At 42.6% G+C, this 24,840-nt stretch overlaps 1 protein-coding gene across 2 annotated transcripts in view; it reads left to right on the forward strand.

The window, feature by feature from the left end:
• Positions 1–3,167: 3,167 nt before the first annotated feature.
• Positions 3,168–24,840, forward strand: part of LOC111232120 (transducin-like enhancer protein 1) — a 45,001-nt gene continuing 23,328 nt past the window's right edge. For both annotated transcript variants that reach the window (XR_002665535.1, XM_022759477.1), the window contains exons 1-2: positions 3,168–3,511; positions 14,171–14,334. Coding sequence is in view for 1 of the 2 variants with exons in the window: in XM_022759477.1 (XP_022615198.1) it covers positions 3,488–3,511; positions 14,171–14,334 (188 nt within the window). In the remaining variant the exon portion in view is untranslated. The remainder of the gene's footprint in view (positions 3,512–14,170; positions 14,335–24,840) is intronic.

The following is a 24,840-nucleotide window of genomic DNA, read 5'->3' on the forward strand; positions in this document are numbered from 1 at the left end:
CTATAACTGTTGGGTCTGCAAGGAAGGCCTTCCTCTTTGTCTCCACAACCTGATGTTTCCCACTGATGTTTTACATAGCTGAACATTTTTTTACCATCAAATTGTATTGCACAAGTAGCTCTAGTGCTCTGAAGTGATGTGGGGTAATCTAGATTTGGCTCTTTCATCACTGGAATTACAACAACAAGGAGTGCCAAAGAAATGCACTGTGCTTTAGCAATACTGTCCATTTTGATGGTGTTTAAGTGGACTTTTTGTTTGAACTTTTGCTTTTGAATTGGTTTTAAGTATACAATCCCACAGCTGCCCAGGAGAATGCACCAGACAGGTGAAGCTTATTGATCCAAGCAAAACATTGTAATAACCGCTCTCATCATGTTGCCTTCCAGTAAACTAAGGAAAAGTGTAAGACACGACGGGTCACTGTCTCGACAGGATGTCTCTCCAGTAGACCATATCCAGTATTATTGGGGCATCATTTACTGCTAATATCACACTCACAGTTTGACACTGATATTGCTGTTGGCAACCACAAAGGAGTGAAGAGGTCTCTGAAGTTTCGTGGGAAGTGAACTTGTTTCCATCACTTCATTCAAAACCACTCCCTCCTGATGTTTTGCTGCTTGGTGATAATTCACCCACTGTATGGATCACCTTTCACTGCTGCTCTCTTTCTTTGCCTTAAGTTGTGATTTAGAATGGGACGGTGCTGCTCCTTCAGACATGTTCCACTGTTTTGCCGTTTGAGATAGGTGTGTGTTGGTGAGCACGTGTTTACTTACACTCAGCATACTTACACTTGGCAGAATTACAACCTCACACGAGTGAACTAAAACCAAAAGCTCCTGTAGCATCATGACCATTGTGTCCTCTCCCACTGTGGGGCCACTTTGATGTCCCGTTGCTCTGAGCCACTGTGGAGGAGAGAAGGGCACTGTGGACTTGGTGTATTTAATCACTGGAGCTCAGCCAACACACACACACACACACACACACACACCTAGTGCACTCCTTCATCTGACCTGCCAATAGCAATAATATGTGTCCTTCACTTATCATTTTCTATCATCTATATTATTATGCCTCCCCCCCAGCACAACGCAACGCAGCCTCATACATCCTGTGCAACCCCCTGCCTCCTACCCCCGCCCCGTCACCCAGCCCAGCAAGCACTGTCTTTCCACACCCCCTCCAACACACACACACACACCAACATGAAACATCTCCCTGTGCAGCAGCAGACTGCAAAGCACTGCATTCCTCATGACTTTTTTTTTTTCTAATAAATGTGATCCTAGAATCCGAGAGGGAGACCAGTGCTGTGCATTAAAATTCATGGGGAAAAAAATGGCAATAAAATTTTTCTTTCTCTCTCTCTTCCCCCTCTTTCTCTCCTTCCCTCTCCACTCTCCCCACTTGCTCCCCTCACCCGTCTCTCTTTTTCATTCCCTCACTTGTCTGCTAAGCGCACACACATGCGCAAGCCACCACACACACATACACACACACACACACACACACACACATACACACACACGCACACGCACACTTTTTTTCATCACCCGTGTGCACTCTCCCTCTCTTTCAATCTCTAACCCTCCTACTGGCTCCTCTTTCTCAGCATCCCCCCTGCTGTCCTTCATCCTTTATTCTCTTCCTCCTCCCTCCCTCCCTCCCTCCCTCTCTCCCTGCCTCCCCCTCTGCCTTTCCTCTCTCTGTCTCTTTCTCACACACACACGCACAAACACACACACACACACACAAACACACACACATATATACTCTCACACAAACACACACCCATCTATATTTTCCAACTCCACCTCTGGCAGGTTGTGATTTCCACTGTCAGAAATTGCTTTTTCAATATCTCTCTCTCTAATTATGAGCCCCGCTAAAGGGGTCGTGCCACCAGAATACCAATTTTTCCACCATTTCTCCCTTCTTCTCCACAATAATTCTCCTTTTCCAGGTAACAACAATACGCATATTCAATATGTGGCCATGCAAGCGTTGCAGCATTATCACTGGTGTATTTCTGCAGGGTTCTGATGCCCTCTTGGGCTCTGATTTAGATCCATTTGGTCTTTTCATGTTTGGTCAGTTCCCTGTGGTCATGATTAATTTTTGACATCTAGGAATGAAAAGGGTGATGCAGATGTTAGAGCAAAGTCTATTTATTTCCACATGGACAAGGACAAAATGGGGGAAATGTGAGATTTCTGAATGCATTGACGGTTTGTGGGAAGAAAAAGGAAAACCACTGAATCCTGATACATCCACCACACAACTCCTCAATCACTCCCTGTTCCCAGGAAAGGGTTAACCTCACTGAGCGGTTGTAGCCTGCTTGATTGACGTGAGGAGCATTGTGCTACCTATACCCTCCAATCAGCAACCGGTCATCTTAGCCCACGTGGGTGTTCTCAATACTCATTGGCTCATTTTACCAGTGTTTACTGTGCTGAGGCCGAGCCCCACGTGGAGATTTCATTCAATCACTGAACAATTCCTCTGAACCTCTCCTTTCTAAAGAAAATTTTTGCACTTTTTTATAAAATTAAAATGTCCTAATTGTGTGGATAGATTTTCAATTACATGGCAATAAGCGGATGAAACTAATTACAATGCAACACTAACACGAGAAGAAAACCAGCAAAGGTTTCTTTGCAAATATCATCAGGGTATTTGAAGAACAGCGTTGTGTGAATGCTCGACGTTTCTGATTTGCCTAGTGTTTATAACTTAGATGGGACAAAATATTTTTTTTCTGTAAAAGGAACGATTCCAAACCGGCAGGTTATTATTAATTTTGATAAGACAATTTGTGTGTGTGTGTGTGTGTGTGTGTGTGTGTGGAAGGGAGCAGTAAACCGTGTCTTTAGGTCTCCCCCCACTCCTTAAAGAAAGCTACTCATATGTTATGTCCCATTGAGGATCAGAGAAGGGGGGAGTGACAGAAGTGAGGGACTGGGAGTGTTGTGTGAAAAGAGTGCAGGCCAACGAGCGAGACAAAAGAGGCTGCGGCTGCATTGAATGTGCTGGTGGTGTGTCCGTCTCCGAAGCCACAGGCAAACCACATTTCCCCCCCACCTCTGGCCTTTATGCTACAGACGGCGAAAATATATCGGAGAGGGAAACCAATTGCGATATTGTAATTGCTGGAAGCGCGAAGTTGAGGACTTAGAAGAGAGCTCCCCTGGACCGGGTGTTTCTCCTCTCCTCTCCCCAGTCCTTACTACACGTCGAGTGCGGTGCGGTGGTGTGGGGTTGGAGATATAACCCAGAACAAAGGAGTCTTGAAGCAAGGAATGAGCGAGCCGAGACTAGCTTTGCCATTACCTTTGAAACCGGGCCAAATGCCTCTCTGAGACCAACAATAGTACATTGGCTGCTCGTATTTCTCGACGAAGCTTTCCGCCCCAAAAGGGAGAAAGAAGAAGGACAAAAAAAACCGCACACGGAGGCGCACAAGTCGGCGGCTACAATGTTTCCTCAAAACCGACCACCGGTAAGTAGGCTACGCTAACTATGTAACAGTGTACACGCATTTAACGAGGTTATTGTCTTCTACCCGGAACCACCATCACATACAACGTGTCTTTCATTAACGCCAGGTTGTTTTTCAACCTTATTGAGCCTCAATGAGAGAGTGCAAGCCGAAATTGTTTGTCTTTGTCATTCTTACAATGTATTTCCGGGGACTCCTTTGTAGGGGATATATTGTACTCCATAGGCTGTTATATGCAGCACTATATCTCATTTGTCTTTATATTAACGCCTGGTGTCATCTTTGTATTATGAAGGTCAGGCAGATTGTTGTCAGTAGGGGTTTAGTGAGGCGAAGCAACCCCCCCCCCAAAAAAACAAAAAAAACAACGTTCAACTTTGCTGAGTGTCTTTGTGTGTGAATCTCATGTCCTTGGTGGCCACCACCACCAGGTTAGAAACATGGAGCTTCCTACTATCTCCATACTATTGTGGAGTTGACCCAGATGATGAAGTGTGTGTTTGTTTGTCCCTCCTCACAGGCTGTGAGGAAGGGAAGTGAGTCAGCTTGGCTTGTTGACACCATCACTCAATGGTCTGCCCCTCTCAAGTGCCACTCATTGTTTTGTTTTTTTTTTTAAATCTGCTTTTGCTTTTTATTTCTTTTCAATCATACCAAGGGTGATTCATGCCCCTGAATTCACTGATGTGATGGATAAAACTAGGAGGTGTTCCCTTTCAAAAAGCTAACCGCAATTGCCAAAAGTCCTCCTAATGCTTACTAATGTGGCTGTAAAAATGAAAATGAAAAAGAAACTGCCATGCTGTCTGTGTTCTGAGACAGATCTCTGCTTGGTTAGGAGCGAAATTTGTGCTGCATGGCTTTAATTTGTTTTAGTCGAGTTAGGTGGAGAGCTTTTGAGCGGACTGAAATACATAAACACTGGTCCTCCAGCTGTGTGAAGTATCAATTAAGACCTGCTCATTTGCCTAACCCTCATCTACATCCCTCAGCCATGCCACCCTGCACCCCACCCCTGACAGTGTTTTGACATTCATGTGCCATGCATCGAAACCAGATTAAGCACACTGTGAAGTACAACTTCATGTGAATGTGTGTGTACACCACTTTAATTAATTCTTCTAGCAAATCCATTCAGACCTAAAAAGACACATTGCTTTCATTTTTGAAAGGTTTGTGTTTGCATAATGCTTCCATTCCGCTACCATCATGCATTGTAACTTCTATTTCAGCCTGTACTTCCTTTGAGCAATAAAGGGATCTTGAGAATCCCCGCTTCCCAAACATACAGCACATACACAAACATCACACACACACCAGCAGCTGTGTATGTAGTATAGTTGACTGCAGGAAGGCAGGGCAGGAGGCAGACTGTGGGTCTGTGGTTTGCACTGTAAACCCAATCCCTCTCATCCAGCCTCTCCTCGCTGTGTTTCTGTGAGAGCTCCAAACCACATCTTAATGTATGGGCAGGCGTCCCAGGGTGAGAGGAGCAGACTGCGGCGGGTCTGGGTGGAATGTTTAGGCCAGCAGCCCTGTTTCATTTCAACCCTCCGCAGATCTCAAGAGTACCATGTGAGGCACCCGTCCTCAGAAAGTCTCTGCCAATCAGTAGCTGTTGTTTGCACCTCGGAGTGAAGGGCCACTCAACCCGGCAAACTGTTTAATCTCTGAAACGCAAGGCTGGTAGTAACCTGTCATCACTGGAGACTGCTCTGCTGCAAAGGATGTGACCCATAAATTACAAAAACACGTGGCCCATATATTATAAAATATATAGTTGTCTCTTATCAAATCATAATCATCGACAACCTACACTCCTTTCACATTCAAGTGTATTTTCAGTTCATGGACAAGAGACTTTGTGGTTAGTATCTGCAAGTAATTCAAACTGCATGTTTATAGCTTCTTACCACAGATCTTCTTTCCTGATTTCTCATCTAAAGTAGGAACGTGGTAATCACCTGTTTCAAATATTCTTCTAGGCTCGATTGTTTACCTTTTGTAGAGCACGCACCGATTCATATGGCATGCTTTCTATGCCGTAAAGCACAACAGACAAGTTAAAATTGCATACCTAGTATATGTACAATGCAGTAAATACTTATGGAGACTTTCTCCTCATCAGACACTAAAAATCTAATTATGTGCACAGATATAATGGTGCTTTGGTGTCCAAACTACATGAGATTAAAATGTTTCTGGGAAATGCTTGAGGTCCTTGTATGTGCCCTGATGATATTGGGATTCGGCTTGATGCCAAATACAGTAGACTAGCTGAGACGTGTATCGGACATGGATAGCTCTCGTAGATGTTCGTTCAAATCTGCCACAGTGACAGAAACATACCAGGTTATACACAGACAGACACGGGCAAGAAGAAGAAAGCAAAACATCAAAGCAGAATATAAAATTGTATTCAACTCAGAAACTAATTGTTTGTTTTGTTAGCCTGTAATTATACCAACCATGTTAACATATACACATTTGACCTGCTTGAAATGACACAAAATTAAGACAAAAACTATATACATTTAGAAAGAGAAAAATTGTGACGACATTGGCAGGTTAGCTATACCTCACAAGTGCTAGTAAAGGGTCTATCTTTTTGCGGTAGAGGGTAACATAGTTTTGAGGATCTTTCTATTTCAGCTGTAGGCCTGTTCTGTAGAAGATGATACAAATATCGTGAATTAATCATAGAAACATCAATGGTCATAATAAGATTGGTAATAGTATTTCCAACAGCCCTCTATCAACCATTTTCTTCTCAACAAAGCTGTGGATTGGGGGAGGGGTTTGTTAAGAGGCTACTATTGGGGGTGATTAGTTAGGCCATGTTCGGATAGACACTCACACTCTGTGGGAAAAAACGAACCCCTTCCTCATTCATTTGAATGGGGAAACTGCACTGGGGGGGCCATTGAGGGGAGGTCATCCAAAGCGACGCAGCATCGTGCAGCAAAAAAGTTTAATCTGGTTCCACTTTTTCTGTAACAGAGTCACTGGCACATGAAACAACACATCCCCACCAACACAGCCGCTTGCGTTATTTTAATGCAGGGCAAATGTCTGTGTTAATACATCCTTAGGTGGCATGCATGCTGACAAAAGGCCCTGCTTTAAACAGAGCAAAGGTGTGGATTTGTGAAGGCGTGTTGTTTCATATACCAGTGACAATGAAATGCGACCTGGGAAGTCTAGTTGGACGAATGTGGAAGTGACATTTCAGCAAAAGATTCATCTTTTTTTGGCCCAGGTGATGGCATCATTTTTGGATGACCTCACCCCCTCAATGGCCCCCACTAAGTCAGCACATTTCCTCCATTCAAATGAATGGCTGTGTTTTTTCAAGAAGCATGACTGTTGGTGTGAATGCGGCCTTATTCCCCATTCCCTTCAATATTTGGGTTTGAATGGCTATTTATTTGAATGTTGGTATTGATAACCTTGGTTAATTTTTGTGGTTTTGCACATTGTTCATATCTGTTACGATAACATTTCATAATCTATGAAGGCAAACAGCGACCAGACGGGTTTGTAATGTGTCCTGCTTTTTGTCATATTATCTAACTAAACACTGATTTGGTTGCTAACCAGACTGTCCATTGTAAACATTCATTAGATTTTTCAGAGACTATTCCTGGTTCAACTTGATTTAAGCTGCTGTATTTACTGTATGCACACACTGTTTTAGCATGCTGTAGACTATTAATAACTGACAGGTTGGTCGTGTTCACTATCATTTTTCCTCTTGAATAATTGCGTTTGATAAGAATGCTAAAACATTTTTTTTTCATGTTTGACTGTTGGTGTTGTTTGTCCCAATGGACTATCTTGAAAAGCTCATTTTGTCTTGTACAGTCCTCATGGACTTAGAAAAACTGTTCAAACAGAAGCAATTCCAAAGTTGAATTATTGTCTGTCTATCAAATGAATTTGGTCAAGTATGCGATCCAAAACCTAACCTGGCATTGACGCCATATTACAGATTGAATGTTTATTATCTGACAAACAGTCAGATGTTGAACAGAGGGCACCGCAAAACTAAGCCTGGATCATATCATAACCAGATGCCTCGGATAACTTGAGAACCATATAAAGTAGTTTTTGAAAAACCCATTTTTCTCCATTCTTGTTATGCATTCATATTTTTTTTGAAGAGATCCTTGTTTTTTGTGTCAAAAATCTTAATGTAAAGATACACTTCTTTATCTGAGAATAGTGGCTAAACGTCAACATTGAGGTAGGACCTATGGGGATTTGGGGACCATATAACAAATTGAAATTCATTTGTAACTAATTTTGCAAGGTAGGCCAAAAATGTATTTTCAACCTAATACTTCCAAATGTGCCCATGACCTAGTCCTCATTTTCCTGTCCTGACTTCCTCCCGTTTTGGGGAGAGTATATGAATGAGTGACGGAGATGAGGCATTCTCCTCTTCATCTTCAGAGCTAGCATAAAGCAAGTCTCCACTTCCCAAGTCCTAGCATGCTTTTAGCTCTTTATCACCACTGTTGTCCGGTGGCGAGAGTGTGGCTATCGATCAGGAGCTCGCCTGCTACGCTCAGCCAGCGATTAGATGGAAAGAGAGAGAGAGAAAAAGAAAAGGCAGAAGAAAATGAAGGAAAAGAGGCTGAAGGGAGCTCAGGCATACACAAGCTGTTGTGGAGGTGCGTCTCGGTGGAAGGAACAAACGAGCTGAGGGGGTTACCTAATAAAAGAAGGCACCTCCAGCAATTAAGCCAGCTGACAGGCAAACTGTGGCGCTTCGCTAATGTGGGCTGACAGCAGGGAAATTTGAATAACGGGGCTTGCGGGAGGAAGGAGAGAGGAATGAGGAAGGGTGGGGGTAAGAAAAATGTGTGGCACTAATGAAACAGGTGCCTGGCAGCCCCTCCCCTCTAAGTGCAGGAATCATTGAGAGATTACGAGCACGTTTCCCAGCGCTGAACCAAGCAGATAGCTACTTAATGTAAGATTTTTTGGGGGAGGGGGGACGACCTGTGTCTTTCCTTCCCCAGTGCAATCCGCTTTAACAATGCAAATCACTGCTGAATGTTGACAGTTGTGTTTGAATAATTTGATATAAGGGGCTTTAACTTCAAAAGCTTTTGAGAAAGGACTGTGTATTGACATGTTTCATGCCCCTCAGAGATGGGTGTGTGTGTTTTAGGTGTGTGTGGGTGCATATACAGATGCACACATTCAGAAATGTTACTCAGGGTTAGACCTGCTGTCACAGCGTCCTTGGTGGTAGTCTGATGAGAAAGAGAGGGAGAGCACGGTGGGTGTTTACTCTGATGATCGACTCTGTGGGTAAGCAGTGTAATTAGTGGCCTGACTAATGGGCTGAGCTATATGAAGGAGGCAGCAGTACAGCATCCTCCCAGCTGAAGGAGACAGACAGGAGAGAGATGCAGCCCTGATTAAACAAATAAAAAATAATAATAATAATCTAAACATTTTGGCAAAGTATACTCTAGGGATGGCAATGATAGTCGGACTGGTCAGTCGCTTCACTACTTTGGTCCAGACGGAAATATCTCAACAAATACTGGGCGGATTTAGATGAAATTCTGTTTGTTGACATTCTTGGTACCCAGAAGATGAATCCTAATGACTTTGTTGATCCACTGACATTTCGTGTAACACTACCATGAGACATGATGAGATTTGTCGTATGAGTAAAATGTCATGTCAACTATGCTGGTAAAACTAATATTCCCACCAGCCTCAGTTGTACATATTACAGTCTGAAAATATTATCTGCTAAACATCAGCGTGTTAGCATTGTCATGTCTGACTCAGAGTGGCTAGCGCGGCTATAGATTCTTAGTCTTGTTTTTTGTGTGAACAGACAAAATGTTCATGTCAAATTTTAATTTTTGCTGCCAGTTCACTTTTGATATACAATAGATTCTCTGGCAAAAGCTGGGGCACAAATCTTTGTTCAGGATTTGTAATGAGGAACACAGAATAGCAGAACAGAAACAAAAACGTGGCAACCGCTCATTACAAAGTAGTGTGAGCTGTGTGTCATCAATCATGTCTCTTTTTTCTTTGATGCATCATGCAGTGTAGCAGTGGAGTTTTCAAACTGCATGAGAAAGGAAGGAGAATGTGAGAGATCATCCAGGAGAAACCCGCCCCTCCCCTCAACCCCTGCAGCCTTAGGAAGAAGACACAGGTGGTCAGACACAACCACATCCTAACTGCGATGGTCCCATTACACTTTTACACTTTTTATTAGCAAACTATGTATCGCTGTGTTCAGTGTGGGTAGCGACGATTGAGACGCGTCTTGTGGATTCCCATCGTTATTGACGTAGGAGCTGTGTCATGTGTGAATACAATAAAGTACATGTGTGCTTGTAAATACTTGTGGAAAACTGCGTTGTGCACACATCCACTTAGTGTTTGTAGTGGGCATGTGTGGGCGTGTAGCAGTCGTGTGTATGTGTGTGTATGCGTGTATGCGTGCATGTTTTTTTTGAGGGTGGGGGGTTAGAGCAAGGATGTGAGGTCATAGTGGTTTGTTGCTTGCGGTGTAATTAGAGGTAACTCAAATGAAAACAGAAATGAGTTCATTCAGGGAATGCCACGCTGTTAATGGTCCCTTCACGTCAGAATTTAATTTGTGCCGTTTTTCATGTGCATTTATTTTTTTGTGCATTTGTTCATGTGTCTTTGCATTCGTGGGCTTTGTTGCATGTGACCTTGGATATAATGTGTGTGTAGAGCATATAACCTGAGCTGTTATGTTGCAGAGCTGTGGTTGGTGTTCAGCTTTTTCTCAGCAGTTAGCATGTTTAAAACAGCCTTACTGGATTGTTTCCACTATCCTATCCCAATGAAGGGATGTGGGATTTGATTTAAATCATCTATCCCCAAAGATGACTCATTCATTCTCTCTCTCTCTCTGTCTCTCTCTCTCTCTCTCTCTCTCTGTCTCTGTCTCTCTCTCTCTTTCTCTCTCTCTCTCTCTCTCTCTCTCTCTCATCCCCTCATCATCAGGTCCTCATTTAATCATTGCAATTGACTTAGGCTTTCCTGGGCTAAGAGAAAGATTAGTGTGAATGTGTGTGCGTGCCTATACATCTGATGAGACAGGGTCATATCTAGGGTTTCCGTATTGAGCTTGTACAATAGGAGGCCTTAAACCCCTAACGTTAGCCGATGGCTTTCTCAGCCGGCTTTCTGGAACGGAACGGATCACAGCGGCGCTGGTAACAACACGGCGCTGCTCGGGGGCCTGTAACACCTCCCCACTGATTTATCTAAACAGTTGAGTAATCAGATGATCTCTAATCATATCAGAGAGAAGCTTTCCTTCCTCATGCCGGCCCACCTCATGCAATCCTTTCTCAGTATTACAGAACCTGCCTTAATGATTGTAAGAGCCACAGAAAGATCTAGCCTGTAATTGTGTAACAGCGATTTTCAGTCTATGTAAGCTTTGTTCAAGGGCAGACGGCATGTCTCTTGTTTGCTTTCGAGCCAGGACACGGCTGAGAGGGAGGGAATAACTGACTGTGGGATTATCAGGTGAGGCTTCCAGCTTAAACCCATTCCCATAGGTCAGCGGGTCAGCTCAATGACCTGACCTCTCACTTTAAAGCCTGCTCAGCTATTTGCCAGATCAGGAGTTGGAACAGATTAATAGCACTGTTTCATGGGAGATGTGAGGATTTAAAAAAGAGGTTATGTCTGCTGGGGTAAGATCTATGCTTTGCCTGTGTTTCAAGGCAAGCATCTGTCTCGTGCGTCCAGTCTAGTCTGGTGTGAATCATCATAACAACAATCCTAACCAGCAGACTAGAGTTGTGCGTAAGGTCCTGAGTGGCTGAGACAGCACAGAGACTGTGGTTACTTGCAGCTAAAAACAAATATTCTCTTCTTCCTCTGATCACTAAAAAACAGACCAGCTCACTCTGGTGTCGTCCATTTGAAGGCTCTGCCTTGTCTCTCACCTGCCCTGGAGACTCTGGAGACTGTGTTGGAAAAAAAAAGAAAATCCCTGAAAAGTATTAAAAAGAAATGGGAGGAAAAGGAGTGATTTTAAAAAGGAGTGAAAAGAAGGATGGTCTTCTCTTTCTTTCTCCTTCCATCTTCCTATAAAATGGCCTTGGTGCTCTTTTTTTTCCCCCCTGTGAAGAGTAATTGCTCTGTGTGTGTGTGTGTTGCGTGAAAGAGGGGGGGAGCAAGAGTGTGTGTGTGTGTGTTTAATCATGGGTTTTTGTGTGAGAAAGGGGGAGTGTGTGTGTGTGAGCAAGACTGACAAAATGAGTATGTGTATTTTTGTGAGGATGAGTGTGCGTAATGGTGGGTTTGTGTGTGCAAAGGAAAAGGGGTGTGTGTGTGTGTGTGTGTGTGTGTGTGTGTGTGTGTGTGTGTGTGTGTGTGTGTGTGGCTGTCTGTGCTGTAGGAGGGGGATCTGGCCGACAGATTGAGAGCAGCTTGTTAGAAAGAGGAACAATGAGGCCACAGCCCCTCTCCTATCTTCTTTTTTTTCTTTCCTGTCTTTATTCTTCTTTCTCTCTTACCCTTTCTTTTCTCTTTTTTTTCCATCTCCTTTCAAAACAGATTCTCTGTATATTTTCGACTTTCCCACTTGCCAGTCTCACCCATCTTATCTGTCCCTTATCTTTTCTTCCTTCCACCTCTCTTCTCTGTTGAACTCTTCTGTCTGTTTCTCTTCACACTCTCCTTTCCTGCTCTTTCCTCAGCATTTGCTTTCTTCCCTTCTAATAATGTTTCACCTGCTAAAACGCTCCGTCTCATGCTCCTCCTCAGTATATCTATGTTACTTATCAGCCTACACTTACATACATTCTTACAGACATACATTTTTCCTTACACATATTTACACATATGAACTGCATGTGCCGGTTCACTCTACTCTTGTCATCAACATCTTTCACACACTTCCCCCTTGTATTGTTTTTGGCACTGGAGTTGAGTGATGTTGTGATTAAGTTGTTAATTAAACATCATTAATGTGAGACAAACATTGTTGATGTGTAGAACATTGAGATGAGAGATGTTTTCTTTTTCTTTTTTAAACCAAATTAATGAATTCAGTTCTGCCCACATACTCATACCTAGTGTCACTGAACTCTGCTTGTACACTGGTTTAGCTAGAAAGGTGGGCAGTTTTTGGGATTGGACGTTTCCAAAGTGGAAGTGAGTCAGGAGGACTCTTTGGATGGAAGCTCTGTAGAAACTGACATGGGAAATTATTATGATATATCTTCTATGATGCTAAAGATGGAAGGGACAGGATAAGCAAAGGCAAAGGTCCCAGGACTAGGAGGGGGATAGAAGCAATATGTTAAATATGAACTGACAAAAATGGGTAGAAAACCTTGCTCTTATTTCACCATCTATTCTGGTTAGCCTTGGTTTTTCATAATGTACAAACAAACTCTGTTTCGGCAAATGGTCCAATAAACATACCTGCTAAGAGGAATGTCTAAGACAAAGGCTAGCAAAGCTACATGACTGATGCGCATAAAAGAAAAATGAGTTGCCCTCTTCCACGACCCTCCAAGGGAAAAAATATTTCTGTAGGGCAAACTCAGAAAAGTTTTGAGCAGTGGTTGGGAAGTTGCATTTGCAATTTGTTGGATTTCAAGAAAGAAAAGAGAAGCTGGATCCTAACAGTGTCTGCTCCACATATAGTTCTTACACATATTTACACGTATCTTGTATAATTGAGCATCATTGAGCAACCCTACTTGGCATCAAAACTTTGTCCTCCCACAATAAAAATTTCCCTCCTCCTTTATATCTCCTATCTCAGGCTAAAAAAAGACTAACACAACCATATTAAAACTAGACAGTGCCTTCCTGCAAGAAAATTACGGTATATTACTATCACTCAGCCTCACTGTCATACTTGACCATCGAGAAGCTTGTGAGCTGGCTGTCCCAGGCTCTCTGTTATTTTGACAGAGAGCCAAACAGACAGACAGACGGACAGCCCCCACCACCCTCTTAGTCCAGCTCTCAGCCCCCTTTTGTCTGCCTGTCTTGCAGCATTACCCCTGTGGTTGTAGTCTCCTAATTGCTCTGGACCCTGCAGAGAAGGGAGAGTAAGCACAGGGGTTGGCAGGGGTCTTCAGCCACGATAGGGTCCTTTTTCTCTGCTTTTGTCCCTCCCATTGCTCTATTTTTTTTTTTTTTTAATTTCTTTCTTCTACTCAGACTTGCAATTAAACAAAGTGTGCTCATTTGGCTAAGAAGCTCTTGTACCTCTCTGCCCTCCCCTCCAAGTTGGTGACCCATTCACATCTGGCTCTGCTGGTGATGACAGTGTCTCTATAATAGACAGCCCCTCATAATAGTTACACATGGGCATGCTGGCATGCATGTACAGATATGGTGGTCATGTAGATCTTTGCTTACTGTGGTTGTTTTGTAATGTAGATGCAGCTCCTTAGTTTGAAGGAATAGCTTGATGAAGCTTTTCTTTTACCAAATTAAATTAGTCATGATACACAGAAAATTACTCAGCCACTTGACCTAGGTAGCTGTCACAATTTTGAAACTAAATGTCAAGGATATTTGTATTTCGCAACTATCCTTTACTTGTAGTTATTTTAAGTCTTTTCTCAGACAAATCCCTAAGCTGGCTATCTCTTCTCTTCTCAGGCACCTCTGCAGCCACCCCCGGGGTCCTCAGCCTCAGTGGTGGCAGCCGCAGCAGCAGCAGCGGCGGCGGCATCGGGGACCCCCCAGTCACTGAAACTAACCTACCCAGAAACCTTGGACCGCATTAAGGAGGAGTTTCAGTTCCTCCAGACCCAGTACCACAGGTGGGTGTATGGGAGGGGTTTACTTTTTTTTTTTTTCGTGGTGTGTGTGCTTGAGTTTCCCCTCCAGTGTCCCTGGACATTCAGACTAAAATCAGAACAATTTAAAAATGCAAGGGTCTATGTTGCTGTGGGCATGTTGCTTCAGTTTCAAATGAGATGAATATGATCCAGGACGGCCACTTTGAGTAATAGATCCATGAGTTTGAAGTCTTATCAGAACGCAAAAACACTGCACAGTTTGTTATTATAATTTGAGGCAGGAATTGCAACTAAAGTTGTGACAGCGACAATCATCTTATGCTCCGTCTGGACGACTGAGAGGATTATCCCCTTCCTATTACAAAGTTACCTAACAAGGAATTTGCACTTGCATGATTTGATTGATCACTGCAGTGTGTTTTTTTTCTTTTTTTTTTCTGACAACGCATTGTTTTTCTTGTTCTTTCTTGCTTTACTGTCTTATGAGTGTACAAGCACACACATATGTTTATGTGTGTGTGTGTGAATAAATATAAATAGAGGAGGTTTTGACCATTCTACTCTTGATAACATATATAGCATTGACCCACCAATTCCCAAAATATATGTATGTGCGTGCTGTTTTTTCCCATCAGGAAAAAAGGTATGCATACATTACCTCATGTATATAATAAATATGCAGGCTACTCTTTTTGCATGACTGTATAGTGTGCTTGATGTGCAGGAATGTGCACAGAATGCCTTTTGAATGTGGGATTTGGGCTGGCTGTGCAGTCCCAGCCTTCTCTGTCTCTCCTTTCTCTCTCCCCCCTCTCTCTCTCTCTCTCCCCTCTCTGTTCTCTTGGCACACCTTCACAGGGTCCCCACCCCCTCACTCTTCTCTCATCCTGCTTTGATTCAGCTGGCCAGAATCTCCCCTCCCTCCCTTTCTGTCCCTCTTCAAACTTCTTTTGTATGCCCCACACCCCACACCCCACCCCCACACACACATCCACAGCCCCTCTAACCCCTGTGGCTACTGCTTCCCTATACACACAAATGCCAGAGTGTGTGTGTGTCCCCTTATCTTTCTGTCCGTTCAGCTTGTCACAAGCTCAAAACACAAAGTCCAAAAACCCCAAAGACTTGGATGGCTGCATTCACTTACACAGGTACTTCTGTATCTACCCCTGAATAGGATTTAGAAGTAGAACCTTAAATCTGTATGAAGATATATGATTAGATATACCTTGATACTGATAAATGTAACAACAATAATCCTGTATGATTAAAGTATGACCAGTCAAAGATATTGGGCTCTTGGCCATTTGGTTGGTCTAACCTATGGTTAAATGTCATTGGTTGTTGTAGACATTTATTTAAAATTTCAGTATTGGTAAATTTGATTAGAGGCTAATAATTTGATAATATTTTGGTTACATGGATATGATTAACATTTTGACCAAAATGGTCAGAGAGAGACTATTTGTGGTCAACACCTTGTAATTTCCTTAGAATATAAGATTAATTGGGAAAGAGATAGCATTGTGTGGGTGCAGATTATTTTAACCCAGAGCCTTATAAATCTACAAAAGTGCTAGTGTCTCTTGATGTGATGCCACTGCCAGATCAGGGGACTCACTCACTCACTCACTCACTCACTCACTCACTCACTCACTCACTCACTCATCCATCCAGTAGTACACTAGGAGCTGTGATACTGGCCACCTCTTGTTCACCTGGATGTACATTTAATTTTGCCTCATTTTGAAGGGCAAGGTTTTAAACATGTGTTCTCTGCGAATCAGAGTGCAACCCAAGGTTATAAGACTGTGACTTTTTTTTTTTTTTTTTTTTTTTTTTTTTTTAAAAAGGAAAAAAAAGCCTAAAAAATATTTGCAATGTCCCTGTGAACTAAACTTTTGAGCAGCACTGACCCAGACAAATCAAGCCATTCAGTGAACATGAGTCACCCACCCCTGGATTTGTTGGTTGAGACGGCCTGATCAGCTCCTCTGGCAGCAGTTCAACATTAGACCTTGTGTTAGAAAACACCTGGAGCATCACCCTCTTGCCAAGCACTGGTACTGAGACCTAGGGAGTGGGATAAACAATAAATGAATGGTGAGATTAAGAACACGATAGGCAGGCAGAGCGAGCTTGTGATTCCATCTGCAGCTTCCAGTGCTGCTCACGCTGTGTTTCAGAGAGACGGCAACAACACTGCTGCCTTTTGATTTTGAACAAACTCATTTTGAGCTTCCACCATTTATAAAAAAAAAAAAAAAAAAAAAAAAAAAAAAAGATGAAGGACTGGGTGATACTCCAATATTGTAAGACTTTTATTGGCATTGTGATGTGATCATATTGTCATTATCTTACAAACTGTTACAGTCCAGGTTTATGATTCAAGTCAAGTAAATCTTATTTATAAAACCCAAAATCGCAAATTTGTCTCAGTAAAAATTACTAAACTTTTCAGAGGATGCAGTTTGTGGCACTACTATTGAATTGTTGCACTGTTACTGATGGGTGATATTAATATTTTGTCCACCCCATGTATATCAACAAACGCTAGACATTAGCTAAAGTGGCAACTGAGTGTATATGCCAACACTGGACAAATCTTCTGATTAATATATTTCCCAGTCCTATGCTGATGTCATTTTTAAATGTATTTCAAATGTATTATCATGATGTTTAATCACAACATGCATCTGAAATAACAATGAAATGTTGTTTATTATGTTACTAGCATTTACTGAAAGTTTCTTGACATATGCTACTTTCAGCTCATAAAAAAACATTATGTAGTAAAAACAGGAGTTATTCTTTAACATCGCGAGCAGCACAATAAAAGCACTCGACTCTTTCCATAATGGTGTAATACTGAGAGGATGCCAGTTTGTTTATCAAATGTAACCCTAAAAAAAAGTCAGTTTGGTAGCAGTTTTGGAAAGGACCAGACAGATAGCAGTCAGAAGGATTAGCAGTGGCCTTGTTTAGTCCAACAGCAGACAGGTCGGACCAAAGATCCACATATGATTGCAGGCTGCACCTTCACGTAATCAGACCCATTTGTTACAGTGTTCACCCTGCAGGGAAAACATGACCTGAACTCCCACAGAGACGGTCACAAACACACTGACCCATTCAGACAAACTCCCAATCTGATGCATGTCCTTAACACACAGTTGCACTGATGTACGGGCCTCCCCAATTATCTTCACACACATAGATGTTGTCTAGAAATAGCAGGGCTTAGTTGTGTATTTTGGCTGCAGAGAAGGTGGCTGGATTCTGATAGATGTTGGATTAGACGGCAGGAAAGAGACGGAGGGAAGGGATTAGTGCTGATGAGCTGCAACTGTGTGTGTGTGTGTGTGTGTGTGGGCGGGAGGAGGGATAGGTGGGTGGTAGGGTGCTTTTCTAAATTTGCGTGTCGCCTGTTGGTTTTGGTTGTGTGTGTGTGTGTGTGTGTGTGTGTGGTTGGTATGAAGGGATGAGAAAGATTACTGAGGAAGCTAAAGAAAGGGAAGGGTTAATTAATTAAAGGGTCATTGGTGGGTCAGTGGCCCTGATTTTTTTTTTTGTGTGTGTGCGTGTGTGTGTGCGTGTGTGTGTGTGTGTGTGTGTGTACATACTATCTAAACAGGCTGTAATCAGCAGACCGAGGGGAGACGGGAGGAGCTGCTGACACAGAGCTCTCATTACTGTAATTCTTTCTACACACACACATTTTCAGGCAAATGCAGGCATGCTTGTATTATGACTGATGTGTGTGTGGTTTGTAGAGGAAGATACACTTTCCACTCACCACTAACATGCTGTCATTCGTCACTTAAGAGTCCTTCCTAAATGACACACACACACACACACACACACACACACACACACACACACACACACACACACACACACACTATACACAGTAGTTACATATATTGTTCATTTATATATTAAAATTTCTATCAGCTCTCTCTGGTATCTAAAACTTTTCATAATTTCTTTCGAAACTAATTCATTCGTTTTCTACTAGACAGTCTGACTTATCTTACTTTGTTCCAGTAATGTGGTTACATTTTCATTTAGATACAGAGGCAGTGTTTTGCGGAAAATAAAAGTTACATATTGTCCATCATTCATCATCTTTGTTTACTTTTAAACTTTTAGCTTCCTGTGTCTCCTGCACAAACTTTTTAGTTTAAATATCCGGGTATATGTAGGTAGGCTGTTTGTTTAGATAGTATGTCTAAACAGGATATGTGTATATATCAGATTTTTTATAATAATTGTAGTTTTTAACGGCTGGTTCCAGCTTCTCAAACCTGAATATTTTCAGAATATTTCAAGTCTTCAGTGATAATGAGCTGTGTGGAGCATTTTTCTCTGATTAACGATGTTTTATGGGCGAAATGATTAATCAATAAACCGAGAATATAATCATCAATAATGAAAAAAATCATTAGTTTGAACCCAATTATATGGATCTCTACACTAAGGATGTTAATTTTTGTTTTTTTTTTGTTTTTTTTTCTGATCAATAGCAGATGCTCGTTAACTGACCATTAACTGTTGATCGACAAGATTAAAATGTACTATTTAGAATAGACGGGTAAAAAGAAGAGTTAAAATATACCAATACACAGGGGCTAAAGTGGACCAAAATGATCCGGAGTGTCTAAACGGAGTGAGACAGACAAGCGCGTACACACACACACGCACGCACACACACACACACACACACACACACACACACACACACACACACACACACACACACACACACACACAGAGGAGAGAAGCAGATCATCACACCACCCCGCTTCTCAAGGAGCACACAAAAAGCTCTAGGTTATAAATTCATGAGGTTATTATAAAGATCAGTTCTACGTGTCATTGAAAAAATGAAGAGAGGAGCAGAATCGCTTCTTGACCGGGACAGAGAAATGCGATTCTGGTGTGAACAGCCAGACTACTGCTTGCGCAACACAGAGTCGGGCTGGCATTAAACCTCAAAATAAAATAAACAGCCCTGGCCTCCCTCAGTCCGCAGCATAGCGGACAGCTTGTCTTAATGGTTTCTATTCAGAAATGGCAACATGTCGACATGCTGTGGGGTTCGTGTGGTGCGTAGTGTGTTGACAGTCAGACCTGTGGCATATTTCATTTCTAAAAGAAACCAAAGCTGAATAGTGTCTGAACTACACACTACAGTAAAGGTGGTTGTAAAGCTGAGTCGAATTACATGCACTGACCTCCTGTGTTGGTCTGACTTGAATATATCTTAACAGCGCATGCAACCAGATAGGCTGCATGTGTATATATAATAGGATAAAATAGTCAGGAATCCTCTGTGTTTAATTGTCTGTCTGTCACTCACCAAATTATGAAATTATATTTGCTTTAAGGAGGGCTGATGGTTTGTGGTTTTTTTTATAGTTATGTGTGTGTTTTATCTGTGGGATGGATTGTGTGATACAACCTCTCCCTCTTCTAATTCTGTGTATGTGTGTGTGTCAAACATTTATGAAAGACCGGTCCTTACAGTGAGTCTGGCAGCAGAAAGGAGTATGGTTGGTCTGCTATTGTGCGACAAGATCCCAGCTTTGTTTGGTGTGTGTGTGTGTGTGTGTGTGTGTAGGTTTGTCTGTTTGCTCTTGCACACACCCTTGAGAGATGATGAAAGAGTACTCAAGTGAGTTGGGTGGGTCCCGTGTGTGTGTGTCTGTGTGTGTGTTTGCAAGTGAGAGTGTGTGTTTGAAGAGAGGAAGACTGTGAGAGGAGCTGAAGGTTTTTTCCAGTGGAGCAGGGAGGAAAGGTTGATCAATAGTTAATGAGATGTAAAGTGAACAGTCACATACCTGGAGGCTGGGGGGCTAAATGGTCCTGACACTGTAAAGGCACGACACTGGTGCAGTAACTACACAGCTCATATCATTGTCTATATGTGTGTTTGTTTTCTTTACTGGCTGCAAGGTCTGTATTTGTGTCAGTAATGATGCCAAGACAATGATGCATGGCCTCAAAGCTTTGAACTCATGGTGAAACCATCTGATATTGTTGCTGAATTTGAATTTGTTGCCGGTAAAGATGATCATCAGGATGTATAAAATTTGTAGAGCTGAAACAATGAGGCCGTTGAATATTTTAGGTAGTTAACAATATTAAATTAATTCAACAACAATTTTGGTAATTGATTAATCAGTTAGGTCCTTAATCAAGCCAAATTGTTAAATATTCTGTGTTTCCAGTTTCTGAAATGCGATGATTTCCTGCTTTTCATAGATTTTAAATAACTTGTATGAAAAGATTCTAGCCCAATGTCATGTCATAAAACCTTTATATTGGTAGAACCAGTCTGCCCTCATCTCACACCTTCATCTCCTCTACGCTGTAGTGTGGATTTGTTTAGACCAGACACAGGAGGAGGGAGGAGATGAACTTCTTTTTTCCTTTTTAACTTGATTGGCTTTTTGAGTTGTCACTTTTACAATAACCACCCTAATTCTGCTGTTTACCCGAGAGAGCAATTATCTAGCTGATTATATTGTATTTAATCTTCAAGGCAAAAAAATGACATAATTATTATCATTTTATAAGCTGGCACAAACCTGTTTTTGAGATTCTGTTTTTGCTGTCCCGCTGCTCACACTGATGCCTTTTTTGTGGAAAGAAAATCAATGTTCTCTTAAATTTTATCTCTGAACACAGTTAAAAAATATTCTCAAACAACCAAAAGCAACGGACAAATGTTTTATAGAAAAGAAAAATATAAAAATGTCTTTGTTCTTTTAGCAAAATAATCAATGGGGGAATAGTGGAAGTAAAAGTATTGCTAAGAAAAACAAACGGCGGAAGGGGAAAGAGTTGACATTTTTACAATATCCAGTAGCCTGTTTCAAACATGGAGACTAAAAAGGCAGTCGGCACATTTCTACAAAGTGCAGGATCTTAATGAGACGCTTGACTGTCTGTAGGCTCCTGTTAGAGCGTGTGTGTGTTCCAGCCTGTGTTCATTTAGTGTGTATGTGTGGGTGTATATACTATATGTGCTGCGTATGTGTTTTGTTTTTGTACGTTTACATACATGAGGTAAAGGCTGTAAGTATGTGTTGGATTAGTACACACACACACACACACACACACACACACACACACACACACACACACACACACACACACACACACACACACACACACACACACACACACACCTAAATGCTTCCATGCTCCAAGTGGTATGTTTATGTGTGTGTGTGTGTGTTCAGTACCATTGCAGCACTGACAGAGCTGTTTGAAGGCTGGCAGGCTGCAGATTTGTAGCGCATTCGGCTGATCATCTTATCTCCTGTCACCGCCAGTGAAAGATTGGAGGAACCAAGCCCACTGAGGCACGCACATTCTCTCTCTCTCACACACACACACACACACACACACACACACACACACACACACACACACACACACAGGGTTCTGTCTTTTTTCCTTGCTGGTTCTTTCTCTCTTGCTCACTCAGTCTTGTTTTCTCCCTGTGTTGCTGTGTCTTTCTCTCCATCCTCCAAACCTCTCCCTCCCTCTCTCTCAGTAAATGGTGCTGAGCCAAAGACTAATTATTACAGGCAATCATTTCGACATGAAATACCCACTTCCTGCTCACCGCTCTCCTCCCCTCTCTCCCTCATTTTCTTCCTCCTCCAACTCTTTTATGCTCCTACAGTCACATAATGGCAATACACACACACACACACACACACACACACACACACTGGTTTATCTATTGTTATGAGGACAGTCATTGACATAATGCATTCCCCAGCCCCTTGCCCTAACCTCAACTATCACAAGTAAATGCCTCACCTCAACATGTAATCAATAGGTTTAATCCTAAAACCAAGTTTTAACCCTCAAACAGCCATTTGAAGTTGTGAGGACCAACCAAAATGGCCTCACAACAATGTTTTGAACAAAAATATGTCCACACAACCATAGAAACACACACACACACACTAGTCATTTCATTCATTCCTTGAAGTCCATTCTGTGGGGAATGGTTATTGCTTTCTAAGTGCGACCTTGGGGTCTTTCCTGTAAGCACAAGAAGTATGTGTGCGTGTCTGTACGCGCATGTGTATACATTTGCCATGCAACCTTGTAAATATTGTGCAATATCTGGAGTGCTGTGCCAATTACAGAGACCTTTATTTTTTTCCTGACTTTCTTTAAGTGGTATTTAATAGCATGGCTCTGACTGCTGCTCATTTCTGCACCTTAAACCACGGAAGTGCCCAAACCTGCTGTGGATATTCTGAAAGTGACCTGATAGTGTCAGTAGGCCTGCATTCATGAACCACAAGTTATCATCACACATCATGTTTAGAGTTGGAATAATTAGTCAGAGAATGGATAGTGACTAAAAATTGATCAACTACATTAGTATTTGTGCATTAGTAATACATAACATTTTGTGTATTTTGTTGGCCACATAATGGTTTCATTAGATAGGTGAGAGAAGAGAGAAATCATAGGAGAGAGAGATGGGGAATGACATGCAGCAAAGGTCCCCAGCTGGACTCGAAAGCGGCGGGGGACAGTTTTGATAACTGATTTATTCAAGTAATTTTTCCTACAAAATGCCAAACATTCTCTTGTTTTTGCCTTTTCTTTTCTCTGCTTTAGATCAAATGAATCTTTGGGTTTTTGGACTGCTGGTTGGACAGATAAAGCTAATTGAAGACCTTTGGCTCTAGAAAATTTTGATGGACATTGTCACTATTTTCCGATATTTTATAGAGGATTTATTGATAAATCAAAAACAATCAACTGATAAACTGCAGTTGAAAAAAATCTTTAATAATCACAACTCAACCATAATCACAACACATTTTAAACACAGGAATTCCACAGCAGTCACTCCAATAATCTCTGTGCTGATCAGTGTGTCTGTCTGTGTGTGTGTCTGTGTGTGTGTGTGTGTCTGTCTGTCTGTCTGTCTGTCTGTCTGTCTGTCTAGTCATTGCTGTGCTTCTCCAGGCTCATCCCAAGTTTATGTTGTGATGAACACGCTGGCGGCTGTGCACACAAACACACATACAGTCGCATTAGTTCTCAGCCCAGCTGTGAGTGACTTCTGCCGAGAGGCAATTCCACTGTAATAAAATCTATAGGGTGGGGGTGGGGGTGAGGGGGGTTTAATCCTCATTCCCTCCCTCCACCACCACCACCTTCCTCTCCCACTCTTCGTCCTGCTTCTCTCCTTCTCCCTCGTCCCTCTTCTTCTCAACTGGCTGGCAATGATAAATGAGTCAATTATGTGTGTGTGTGCACGCGGTGCAGGAGAAGGGGAGCGGATGGGAACGTTATTACCTGTTGCGGCTGGGGGTAATGTTGCGGTATTAATCATATTCTAATTTTCCTCTGCCAAATGACCCCCCCACCACCCCCACCCCCTTCCCTTCCCTTCACCACCTGCAACGTCCCACCTCACCACACCACACACATACCCCCCACCCCCCCCACCCACCCACCACCACCCACCCCCTTCAATCAATCTATCTCCTGCCTGCAAACAAGTCAGCGTAAACTGCCGGGGGCCCAAAATATACTACCTCTCTAGGGAGGGGCGGGGGAGTTGGGAGTTGGAGGTGCAGCAGATCGTGTATTTCTGTGTGAGTGTTTGTGAGAGAGAGGGGGAGGAAATGGAGAGAGAGTTGCAGAGGTAACAAGGGAGGTGTTTGCGTGCTTGGACCTAAACACATATAGAAATGGAAGTGTGTGTGTGTGTGTGTGTGTGTGTGTGTGTGTGTGTGTGTGTGTGTGTGAAAATTCAGCCATTGGCATTATCCAGTTTTAGAGGACACAAGAGACTGGTTTAGGTGCGAGGCGAGACAAGCAGACACAGAGGACAGACAGAAATATGGGACACGTGGGAGAAATGTTTGGCTGCCATCACCTTGGAGGTGTGTGTGTGTGTATATGTGAGAGAAGGAGCTTCCACACCAGGCCTTGCTGTAGCTGTGATAGCCTTACCTACTCACACACTGAGCAACATGCATGGGTCATGTCCCGAACATAAGTTGAGAGAGGTGATTGTTAAAATAGGAAAACGGCAGATTTATCACATCTTCAGACAGAACCGGCACATTTGACCCACTTAAAGCTGAAACTCAGACTTCGATGAAAGTTGACAACGTGTGCTGTCGAAGGTGAAAGAAGGGGGAATGGTCAGACAGATCTAAAGACCGATAGACTGGCTGGTAATTGGGGAAGCAACAAAATGAGGAGTGGAGGGCACGTGGATAGTTTGAAAATTGTCCAGAGAGAGCGAGAGACACCTTGGATGTGCCTGCCTGCAGTTTTGGCTGGATTTCAGGCTTCGAGCATGACTTTGTCTATTTCTGCTCTGCTCGGAGGTGATAATGGGCTGTCAGCACCCCAGTCACCCTGCTCCCTCCTCCCCCACTGAGTGTAATAGAAAGAGGGGGGGGGGGGGGGGGGTTGAGAGCAAAGAATGGGGTGTAATTTGTCATCATGTTGTTAATTGCATTG

This window comes from Seriola dumerili, unplaced genomic scaffold (genome assembly GCF_002260705.1).
Source record: "Seriola dumerili isolate Sdu_G_001 unplaced genomic scaffold, Sdu_1.0 BDQW01000322.1, whole genome shotgun sequence".
Taxonomy (NCBI): domain Eukaryota; kingdom Metazoa; phylum Chordata; class Actinopteri; order Carangiformes; family Carangidae; genus Seriola; species Seriola dumerili.